The sequence below is a fragment of the Pseudophryne corroboree genome, chromosome 4 (assembly GCF_028390025.1).
Source record: "Pseudophryne corroboree isolate aPseCor3 chromosome 4, aPseCor3.hap2, whole genome shotgun sequence".
NCBI classification, from domain to species: Eukaryota; Metazoa; Chordata; class Amphibia; order Anura; family Myobatrachidae; genus Pseudophryne; species Pseudophryne corroboree.
This window is the reverse complement of record NC_086447.1, coordinates 396,690,927-396,703,011: the sequence shown is the minus strand read 5'-3', so window position 1 is coordinate 396,703,011 and position 12,085 is coordinate 396,690,927. Positions and strand designations below refer to the sequence as shown.

Here is a 12,085-nt window from a genome sequence, read left to right as displayed (position 1 = left end):
GTGGATTTGGAGGCCGCTCATGTCACCCAGCGATAGCGACGCACAAGTCCGTCAGATTGCTTAGAATTTAAGCATGGATCTCTTCGTGTGTACCCCCCTTTAATATACCCTAAACTTGGAGTTTTGTATATGCCACTTTGTAAGGATATGACAAAACTACAAAGCATCATCTATTTTTTTTACTACATGAAAAATTGGCATAGACCAATTAAAATGCACCTATGCTATCTCCATACTGTATTGCCCGATTTTACCAGGACAAATCTGGTTTTTACTAATGGAAACCTTTTAATAGGAATATTTTTTTTTAATAGAAATTAGACTTTAGTGCTTCAGGATATCCAGGATTAGTAAGAACATGTTCCTGTGACTGTTCTCCTACATGTGATACTTACAGGGAAGCAGAGAGGGCTTTTCATAAATGATTTTCTGTCATTAAATAAAGCCATACTTTTGGAAGATAACAATGACAAAATGTATGTTATTTCTGATTTCATAATCTGTGAAAGTTTGTGTTAGCCTGTTATAAATTACCGTCCTTACAGGTGGAATCATTTTCATAATTTATTTAATTTATAAGGTACAGTAAAATTCTAAACTTAATTGAGAACATGTTCTAGTTTCTTTTCTGGATATCGTGCTCTGTGACTATGTGACTGGTCTTTCTTTTCACCATGGTTTCTCATAGCTCCTTCTGGAAGACATACTGTTTAGAAAACAAAACGTTGAGCAGGCCATACAGAATGGATTGGAGCTACTTAAGCATACGACTGGTGAGTAAGATGATTCTATGATGAACGCGTTTGAAAGAGTGCTGGCAAACTAAGATTCCAATCAGAGGTGTAACTAGACCTTTGTGGGCCCCATTGCAATATTTTGCAAAGGCCTCCCTGCACTCCACGAGAGTGACAGGGAGTGGGTGGGGCATGCTTGAGGTGATGGAGGTCAGAACAGCAGGGAGGGGGCGTGGCCTGACAGTGGATGGCGATACCGGGCAAGGTGGCAGTTATTATATATATATATATATATTTATATATACACACACAACATTTCTTCAGTCCACATAAAGCAGGCAGAAAAAAAGGACCAGCACACTACCAATAAGATTTTTCAGTATTTCTTAAGCAATCAAAAAAAAAGTGTCCATCAAAGTTAAGAACAGCATTATAGCAAGTGCTTCTGAATTTCAAAGGAGATAAACATGTTACTTATCATGTCCTCACAGGGACCTGAACACAGGTTGTCCCTCAGCAGCCCAACAGCCGTTTCGGTGGTCTCCCACCTTCCTCAAGAGCCACCGAAGACCACCGAAACGGCTGTTGGGCTGCTGAGGGACAACCTGTCCCTGTTAAGCTTGCTGTTAGGGTCCAATGCCGGATCCCACCCAGGAAGGACCTGTTTCCAATTCCCGGGTGGGATCCGGCATTGGAGATGAGAAAGGGGTTTAAGATGATGTGGACTGGTTCCAGACTATGATCTGTTTGATGAGTCCTGTAAGTGCCACAACTCTGCACTTACTGCTATATATATATATATATATATATATATATATACATATATATATATATATATATATATATATATATAAAAATATATATACATAGACATATGGACAGGTGCAGCACTCCTGGCGTCTTAAGTAACTTGGACTAATACAAGCATGGGTAACGGCAACGTTTCAGTGCCCTTTATTCTCTGCACTTTCGTCAGGTCAGAAGAGCATAACGAATAGCTTACCTTTATACAAGATGTGCCCCCCATGCAAAGAACCGTCTTCTGGTCATGGGACCACACTCCAGGCCGGTCGGCGCCCAGTGGATGACATCATATGACGTCATCCACTGGGCGACGACCGGTCGGTCATATATATAAAAGGTTTTTGGCACTGGACCTGTCAGCTCACTCACACCAGGCATCTCCCGCTACGTGGCATATTAAGGCAAGATGTATGAGGACACATTTGTATGCACCTAAATAAGTGTTAAATGTGATGGCCACCTAATTAGATCTTACTAGAAAGCCTACTATCCAAGCATCAGAACATAATGGGTTTTGCAACGGGGAACTAGTGGCACCTGATTGTACAGGTTATTTGGACCATCTAATCAAGAGTCTTCATCTTTGCTTAATCTGGGGCATCCACCATTTTTCTAATCAGGGGAAGGAAATATGTTATAAAAATCATTTTTAAGTGTGATCAACTCCTCATATTGCTGTTTAACATTGTTCAGTAAGTAACCTTCGTTCTCTGCAATTTGAGCAAGCACTCTTTGCAGTGATCTGTATCAGGGGTATTAAGCATAGGGGGGGGGAAAAGCTTCTTTGCATAAATATTTTAAGTTTTCCTCATTTTTCCAAGAACATTAAACAAAGGTTGTTCAGTGTATAAATTGTAATCCTAACACTTTAACTGTGGAATCAGCTCCTGTAGTCATGGCTGTGTAATGTATCTACTATTCTGGGATGATGATGAACCTGATATGGAATGTGTCTGCCCACAATGAGGCATCATACTGCTTACATGTGCTTCTATAGCAGCACGTATACTATATACAATGCAATGGGGAAATGACACTGTCACATCAAGCACAATGTAAATGAAGATCTACAGGGACATGTAAGTGTTTGGACAGGAATTACACCTTTATATCAATAGTACATTAGGGTGTACAGGGCATGTTATTTCATCTGAGTGGCTCCCAGTTATGTCAGGCAGGTTTACATTTGGTCTCCCAAATTTACATTTTACTCCCATATAACTCTTCTGTTATGGGATGTAGTCATGGACATGTTGGCATCTGCAGAATGATGAATGTTCACAGTGAAGACCAGTGACATGTTGACATTCTCATCATATGGACATTTAATCAGTGTGGACCTAGTTAATGTTACCATGTTGATATTATGAATATACCAAAATATACCTCACCCTCTGTTTCATGCAATTGTAAATAATTTGTTTGTATTGTGACCACCTCAATGCAATGCCTTGCGTCATGTGTCAGTCCTTTATAAATAACATATAATGGTATATAAAATGTGTTTGTGTTACAGAACACTACCGCTGATATTGTTCCTATCAGCATGATAATGTCAAAGTACTGTAAATAAATTTACTGTAGTTGTATTCTTTTCTTCCCGTTATGTCCATCTACCCTTCAATGTATTTTAATTATCCCCTTCCTCCTCCTCTCCAAGTAATTCATCATCCTTTTCCGACCCAGTCGTTTTTTTTTCCTCCCTCCTCACCCCCTGTGATGCAGTCTCCTCACTCCCCTGCCTCTCCTTACCGACTGTCGGAATCCCGCCTCCTGGGATCCTGACCGCATCCCCTCCTTACCTTGTATACAAGAAACAGGCAGAGAAGGGGATGTCCCAGGTAAGACGCACCTTGCCGCTGCTCATTAAAAAGCTGTAATTGGGAAACCAGTGACACAGAGCAGCAGCATGGAGTGTGGTACCAGAAACATTGCCTCCTCTGCCAGCTACTTGTATATTAATTACCTGGTGAGAGCAGACTGGGTGACACGCATGCAGCAACAAGGTTTTTATTTGTGCACACATTATTTGGAAGCAAAAAAGGGTTTGCCTTGCAAAATAAAGTAACTGGCCATCTGATGTGAGGTAGAAGGACCTGTATATCCCTTGTTTTACAAAAGTGTTAAGCTGAGAAGTGTCTGGTCGTTTCCTCTTGTTTTTGTCATTCATTTTAGTGATAATATTCTTTATTAACAGTTATTTGCAATACATACTATATACCGGCTGTTGGGATGCCGGCTGTCAGTATCCAGAAAGCGACATACCAGCAGCGAGTCCCCTCGCAGGCTCGATACGCTCGCCACGCACCGGCCCAGTGGTGAGCTTAGGTTAGGAGCAACAAGTTTTATTCACACTCGGCTGGTGCCGTGGACCCACCACCCGAGTGGGAATACTGGGTTGTGGTTGAGATTCTGACTGCCGGCATTTAGCCGCCTGTCGGGATTCCGGCGTCGGGATCCTGCACGCCGGGATCCCGTCAGGCGGTACATTAACCGCATACCAGTTAATTATAACAGATACATATTACACAGCATTTTGTAGAGAATATTTAATCATTCACACCAGCCCTGTCCCAGGGGATCTTACAATCTGAACTCCCTATAACATGGAAATGCACATACTGGGTCTGGGACTCCAGGTCGACAACAAAAAGGTCGACACACCTTAGGTCGACGCCAATTGGTCGACACACCTTAGGTCGACATGGACAAAAGGTCGACATGGAAAAGGGTCGACATGAGTTTTTTATAGTTTTTTGGTGTCGTTTTCTTCGTAGAGTGACCCGGGAACCCCAATTAGTGCATCACGTCCCCTCGCATGGCTCGCTTCGCTCGCCATGCTTCGGGCATGGTGCCTTCGCTCCGCTCGGCACAGATTACCGTTCCAATCGTAGTCCATGTGGATCGTTAAGTATGAAAAGGTTCCAAAAAAGAAAAAAATTGTGAAAAATTCATGTCGACCTTTTTCCATGTCGACCGTGTTCCTGTCGACCTTTTGTCCATGTCGACCTAAGGTGTGTCGACCAATTGGCGGCGACCAAAGGTGTGTCGACCTTTTTGTTGTCGACCTGGAGTCCGGAAACCGCACATACTCTAGGGTTAATTTCGTCAGTGTGCCTTGGAATGCGGGAAGAATCCGGAGTATAATTCCCTGGTTGGAATTGATCTAATGATCCTAGTGCTGTGAGGCAGCAATGCTACCCAGTGTGCCACCTTGCTACATGAGTTGATTCCTAATATAAATGATAAAATTATAACCACTTATGAATGACATACAGTTTTACAGATAACAGGTTGGCAATGTTTCTCAAACTCTAAAAGTAACTTCGCATTAATGTTGTAGAAACCAGTAATATGGGCAAAGTCATTTATTTATTATGGCATAGAGCAGGTCATGTTCAAAGTAACAACAATTAGAGATTTTGCACATTAAAATGTTTGATTGGCGAGGGCTTCCACAGGTAATCTGAGAAAATACTGTGTAGCACCAAGGAGCTTTCAATCAATTGGAAATTCAAGTATTAGTACTTTAGATGAGCTGTACATGGTATGATTATTAAGCAGCGTGGTCTTTATTCTTATTTTTAAATAGGCGATGAAGTTGTCATTATTCAGGAAAAGTTGGATGGAATCAAATCAAGGTACTCAGACATCACAAACCTAAGTTCCAACGTGTCGAAAGTTTTAGACCAGGTCTTAAACCTTGCCACACAGCTGCATTCAACTCACGAAGAGCTGGGCAGGTGGCTGGACAAGGTGGAAGTGGAGCTGAAGAACTACGAGACGCAGAACCATCAAGCAGAGGAGCTGAACACTATACAAAGAAGAAAAAAGGTACAACTTAATGTTTCATTTACATGCTAAACTATAAGGAATAGGAGTGGGCTGCATTTTCACTTGTTGTGATCTGCTTGTGTATTCATTAGACTTTAAATGAGCAAATAATTGGACATCACTATTTAGCATTAAAAACGCTAATGGTCACACACACACACACACACACACACACACACAAAAACACACACAAAAACACACACAATTACAAATGTTTAAATATTCAATATTTGCTTAAAAATGCTCTGACATACTTTCTAAAACTATGATGAAGGTTAACTCTTATGCTGGGTACACATCACAATAATATATTGTTTGATATATTGGTAGCGGGTCAGCGGGTGTGTACAAAGTCATCACAGACAAATTGCATGGCCCTGCAGCACAGCCAATGCCAGTATACAGATACGTCCCTCTTCTTCATTGCCACGATGCTTTTGCATGTGCACACGCATCGCGGCAGTGACTACAGGTGTATGCACAATACATTACCTACTGATCGTGAGTACTGTATGACTGTTTGCAAGAGGCCGTGTACAGGCATACGAGTTGCAGCAAATGAATCGCGGGTTGCGAATAGTCGCACTCGCGATCAGAGTGGACACATCTGTATCTAGCGGATATATCGTCAGGCCTGGCTGTGTGTACGGGCAGCCCACCGGTTGTTCATACACTGGCTGCGAGGACTGACATCACAGCTGGGTGGGCAAATTTAAATCCACCCCCAGTTGTAACATGTGGCCCGACATATTGAGCAGCCGGTTAGTGTTTATTGACTTAATTGGCCGCTCTGTCTGCGCGATGGAGGGTTGGTTGCTTTGTCGCCCAAGTGTGTACCAAGCCTTAGATTTCATTTACATATGAACCAATTGCGAGAAGTGAGAATACAATGGAACCACCCATTAAAACAATATAGTTAATTTAAGAATACAAAAGAGGTATAGCTGGTATCAGGAGATTTGTATACACAAATGTCAAATGTTAGCCAGTGTATTCACATAAAAATGAACAACATAGGATGAATACAAAAAGATTATTTGCAAGTTACACAAAATAACAGCATATCATACAGTTCTTAAATACTGTATTATTAAATAAACATAGTAGTAGGTCAGACAGGTTAGGGTCAGGAGTGTGAAGCAGGCAGACATATAGCCAATACCAGGAGTTGATGCACGGACTGTATAAATAGGACATAAACAAAACAAAGGATAAAAGACAAAACTGAGACAATATTAGCACAAGTATGAGAAAAAAAACGCAGGTACACAGATGACCCCAGTGCGTGGATTGAATGAGGATCATTGAATCTATAGAGGAGCAACTGCAGAGACAGAGAGTGACAGTAAACAACTGAAAAATGCAGATACAGTGTAAACAATGGGACGAGAAAGAGAATACACAAGACAGCACTACAAGGGAGATAAATACATGAAACCAAACATTAATGCAAGGTACAAGGACAAATGATATGACAAACTCAGATCAAAAGCATTGGAGCAGAGCCGTAACTATGTGTGTGCCAGGTGTGCCTGGCACACAGCGCAGTCGCCCTGAGGGCGCAACGACCAGCAACTATGTCAGCGGCTTGTAATGAGTCAAATTGACTCATTACAAGCTGTGTGCGCTGTGCCGGGGAAGAGGAGCAGGTCCGGAGGCAGGGGAGGAGGACGAGGGAGGGAGACTGGAGCCGCAGCAGCGCTATCTAATTGGTAGCGGAGCCGCTGCAGCTGTCCCTGTCCTTCCGCATTGGCTGGCCAGTGCTGCTGTGAATGTTCGGATGCGCTTCCCTCATCCCAGCATTTACAGCGGCGGCGGGCAGCCAATGCGGAAGGACAGGGACAGCTGCAGCGGCGCCACCACTAATTACATAGCGCTGCTGCGGCTCCAGTCCCCCTCCCTTCTCCTTCTTCTCGCCTGCGGAATCTGTGGGATCTGCAAGCACTGAGGAGCCTGACTGCCTGAGCCAGCGGGGAGATATGGTAAGTATCTGTCTATCTATCTATCTATCTATCTATCTATCTATCTATCTATCTGTCTATCTCTGTCTGTCTGTCTATCTATCTTTCTATTCTGTCTGCCATAATGTGTAAAAAGGGGACGCTGTCTGCCATAATGTGTCAAAAGGGGAATCTGTCTGCCGTAATGTGTAAAAGGGTCTCTGGTGTAGTGGCGCTACTGTGCGGCGTAATTTGAATAATGGAGACTACTGTGCACCATAGTATGAATTGGTATTATTTTGTGGACACACCCCTTTCCCATGAAGCCACTCCCCTATATGTTTTGCACGCGCACATGGCGCGCACTGCCCCTGTTTTACTTAAAGGGGGGGCGGGCGCCAATGCCGTTTCTTGCACACAGAGCTAAAATGCCTAGTTACGGCACTGCACTGGAGTAGTGATGGATACAATAAAAAATGATTCTTCCAGCAATCTCAAGTGTATCAACAGGCCTGAAGGTTCCTGGGAACTCATTACAGTGCCAGTATACAATACTGTACCTTAGGTAAAGTAATGAATGAACAAAATGTAAGTTGCTAATATCAATTAGGCAATGCAATTCAAGTGTGTGAAAGGGAGGGGGTGGTCTAAACTAGAAACACATTGGGGACTAACCCCTGGTGTCCCCCAGCACACCAAGGTGTACCTGTACCAAGACCTGAAACACTATATATAATAGAAATTCAGAGGTCTTAGGGGCAGATGTATTAAGCCTGGAAGGTGATAACGCACCAGCCAATCAGCTCCTGTCGATTTACATATTGGATCTGATTGGCTGGTGTGTTATCACCTTGCACCTATCACTGCTTTATCACTTCTCCAGGCTTAATACATCTGCCCCTTAGTTACATAAATTTGCAAATATATGATAAACCACCAGGCCCCAACACGGCTCCTCTGATACTGGTGGTCCCTAAATCTAGGTCTGGGCCTTGGGGGCAAAACCCCATAAGCCGGCAAAAGCCAGCTATCCCAGGGCAGCACAATGCGATAAGGTAAAGTGTTAGTACGTGTTAATATAAAGGAAACCTATACAGAAGATTAATATACTAGTGAAGATGTAATTAAGAGACCAAAAGATCTCACAGTGTGCTAATCGAAAGCAGCTCAGCCCCACCACAGGGGGAACCGCACCCCAGACTTGCCCCAGGTACTACTAATAATAACAACCCTTCCGGGTAATATACTGTAACTGGATTGATTGGGCTGGGCTGCTTTGGGGTAGCACACTGCAAGATCTTATTTAGCACCACCTTAACACATTTGCTAATTATTTTGGTCTTTTAATGACACCTTCACTAGTATATTAATTTTTGTATATAGGTTTCCTTTATAGTAACACACACTAACACTTTACCATCTCGCATTGTGCTGCCATGTACTAACACTTTACCTTCTCGCATTGTGCTGCCTTTGCAGGATTATTGGGTTCTGTACTCCAGGCCAAGACCTATAGTTAGGGACCACCAGTGTCAGGGACTTGTGGCTTATCATATTTTTGCAAATGTATGTAACTTTCTATTATATATAAAGTCTTTCAAATCTTGGTACAGGTACAGCTTTGTGTGCTGGGGGACACCGGGGGTTAATCCCTAATGTACTGTATTTCTAGTAAAGTAATGATTGTAAGAAATGTATTTAAGTACTGTAGAAGTGCAAACAAATGGGGGGATATAATTAAGTTGGGCGGCCCTACGGGACGCTTGCTGAACTCAAACGTTGTTTTAAAGGGGCAATCATATACAAAGCATGGTTTAGCCTTGATTGCTCCTTTAAATAAAACATCCGAGTTCGTCCGGCATCCCGCACCGCCACCGAACTCAGACTTCATTACATCTCAGCCAAAATATGAAATACATTTTTTTGGGTGTTAATCCATAAAATAGTTTGGATCCATTATAGCAGAGCAGTGTTCTGCATTTCTTGTGACTGATTAATGAACAAAATATACTGCTCATACAGTATATGCTTCTATTTTTATAGCAATATATATTAGGTGTCAAAGTGGACATGGCCTGACACCATATGACATTGTATGTAATCATCATGTAACAGTGCTAATGTTGCTCCATTACACAGAAAGGCCTATGTCTGTGTACGTGTGTTGCCAAATCAGAGATATGTTTGCCCAACAGATCAGCCAGCACCATTATCAGGCCACACCTGAATATACTGCTGTGGAACATCTTTCACTTCTGATGGGCATTAATGCCATACTGTACATACAAAAATAATATAACTGACTTAAGTTGCATACACAATTGCCGTGAAAATGAGCAACGTTGCTCATTTTCAACCCTCCTGAGCATCATTGCTCACTTTCTCGGCAAGTGTGTATGCCGCTGCGGACCACCGACGCGCAGCCCCGCAGGGCGTTAATGACCTTCGCTGTCAGCTGTGCAGGCAGCTCAAATTGGACTGTCGTCCAAGAGCTGCCTGCACGGCCCGGCCGCTGCGTGACATCACTGAGCAATATGAACATCATATCCCTCAGTGTGTATGCCCAGCCGCTGACCGCCCCGGCCTGGAGGAGAAACACTAGGCGATGTCGCTCATAGAGCACGTCACCTAGTGTGTACCCACCTTTATTTCTCTGACGTCCTAGTGGATGCTGGGAACTCCGAAAGGACCATGGGGAATAGCGGCTCCGCAGGAGACTGGGCACAATTAAAGAAAGCTTTAGGTCACCTGGTGTGCACTGGCTCCTCCCACTATGACCATCCTCCAAGCCTCAGTTAGATTTTGTGCCCGGCCGACGTTGGATGCACACTAGGGGCTCTCCTGAGCTTCTAGAAAGAAAGTATATAATTAGGTTTTTTATTTTACAGTGAGACCTGCTGGCAACAGGCTCACTGCAGCGAGGGACTAAGGGGAGAAGAAGCGAACCTACCTGCTTGCAGCTAGCTTGGGCTTCTTAGGCTACTGGACACCATTAGTTCCAGAGGGATCGACCGCATGGAACTGGCCTTGGTGTTCGGTCCCGGAGCCGCGCCGCCGTCCCCTTTACAGAGCCAGAAGCAAGAAGAGGTCCGGAAAATCGGCGGCAGAAGACATCAGTCTTCACCAAGGTAGCGCACAGCACTGCAGCTGTGCGCCATTGCTCCTCATGCACACTTCACACTCCGGTCACTGAGGGTGCAGGGCGCTGGGGGGGGGCGCCCTGAGCAGCAATAAAAACACCTTGGCTGGCATATATATCACAATATATAGCCCCAGAGGCTAAATATGTGATAAATACCCCTGCCAGAATCCATAAAAATGCTGGAGAAAAGTCTGCGAAAAAGGGGCGGAGATATCTCTCTCAGCACACTGGCGCCATTTTCTCTTCACATTGCAACTGGAAGACAGCTCCCCAGGCTCTCCCCTGTAGTTTTCAGGCTCAAAGGGTTAAAAAGAGAGGGGGGGCACTAAATTTAGGCGCAATATTGTATATACAAGCAGCTATTGGGAAAAATTCACTCAATATAGTGTTAATCCCTAAATTATATAGCGCTCTGGTGTGTGCTAGCATACTCTCTCTCTGTCTCCCCAAAGGGCTGTGTGGGGTCCTGTCCTCAGTCAGAGCATTCCCTGTGTGTGTGCGGTGTGTCGGTACGGCTGTGTCGACACGTTTGATGAGGAGGCTTATGTGATGGCAGAGCAGATGCCGATAAATGTGATGTCGCCCCCTGGGGGCCGACACCAGAGTGGATGGATAGGTGGAAGGTATAAACCGACAGTGTCAACTCCTTACATAAAAGGCTGGATGACGTAACAGCTATGGGACAGCCGGCTTCTCAGCCCGCGCCTGCCCAGGCGTCTCAAAGGCCATCAGGGGCTCAAAAACGCCCGCTCCCTCAGATGGCAGACACAGATGTCGACACGGAGTCTGACTCCAGTGTCGACGAGGTTGAGACATATACACAATCCACTAGGAACATCCGTTACATGATCCCGGCAAATAAAAAATGTGTTACACATTTCTGACATTAACCCAAGTACCACTAAAAAAGGGTTTTATGTTTGGGGAGAAAAAGCAGGCAGTGTTTTGTTCCCCCATCAAATGAGTGAATGAAGTGTGAAAAAGCGTGGGTTCCCCCGATAAGAAACTGGTAATTTCTAAAAAGTTACTGATGGCGTACCCTTTCCCGCCAGAGGATAAGTTACGCTGGGAGATATCACCTAGGGTGGATAAGGCGCTCACACGTTTGTCAAAAAAGGTGGCACTGCCGTCTTAGGATACGGCCACTTGAAGGTACCTGCTGATAAAAAGCAGGAGGCTATCCTGAAGTCTGTATTTACACACTCAGGTACTAGACTGAGACCTGCAGATAGTGCTGCTGCAGCGTGGTCTGTAACCCTGTCAAACAGGGATACTAGTTTGCGAACATAAGACGTCGTCTTATATATGAGGGATGCACAGAGGGATATTTTGCCGGCTGGCATCCAGAATTAATGCAATGTCCATTCGGTCAGGAGGTTATTAGAGACCCGACACTGGACAGGTGATGCTGACTTTAAAAGGCACATAGAGCCTTATAAGGGTGAGGAATTGTTTGGGGATGGTCTCTGGGACCTCTTATCCACAGCAACAGCTGGGAAGAAATTTTTTTACCTCAGGTTTCCTCACAGCCTCAGAAAGCACTGTATTATCAGGTACAGTCCTTTCGGCTTCAGAAATGCAAGCGTGTAAAACGAGGGAAGAGGGAAAAAGCTGCACCAGTCAGCCAGTTC

The 12,085-nt window shown here is 44.2% G+C and overlaps 1 protein-coding gene across 1 annotated transcript in view; it reads left to right on the top strand.

Annotated features, from left to right (window-relative positions):
• DST (dystonin) overlaps window positions 1-12,085 on the top strand; it is a 1,076,884-nt gene that overhangs the window by 932,307 nt on the left and 132,492 nt on the right. Inside the window, exons 61-62 of the mRNA XM_063919308.1 lie at window positions 689-773; window positions 5,131-5,372. Of these exons, the coding sequence (XP_063775378.1) occupies window positions 689-773; window positions 5,131-5,372 (327 nt within the window). The remainder of the gene's footprint in view (window positions 1-688; window positions 774-5,130; window positions 5,373-12,085) is intronic.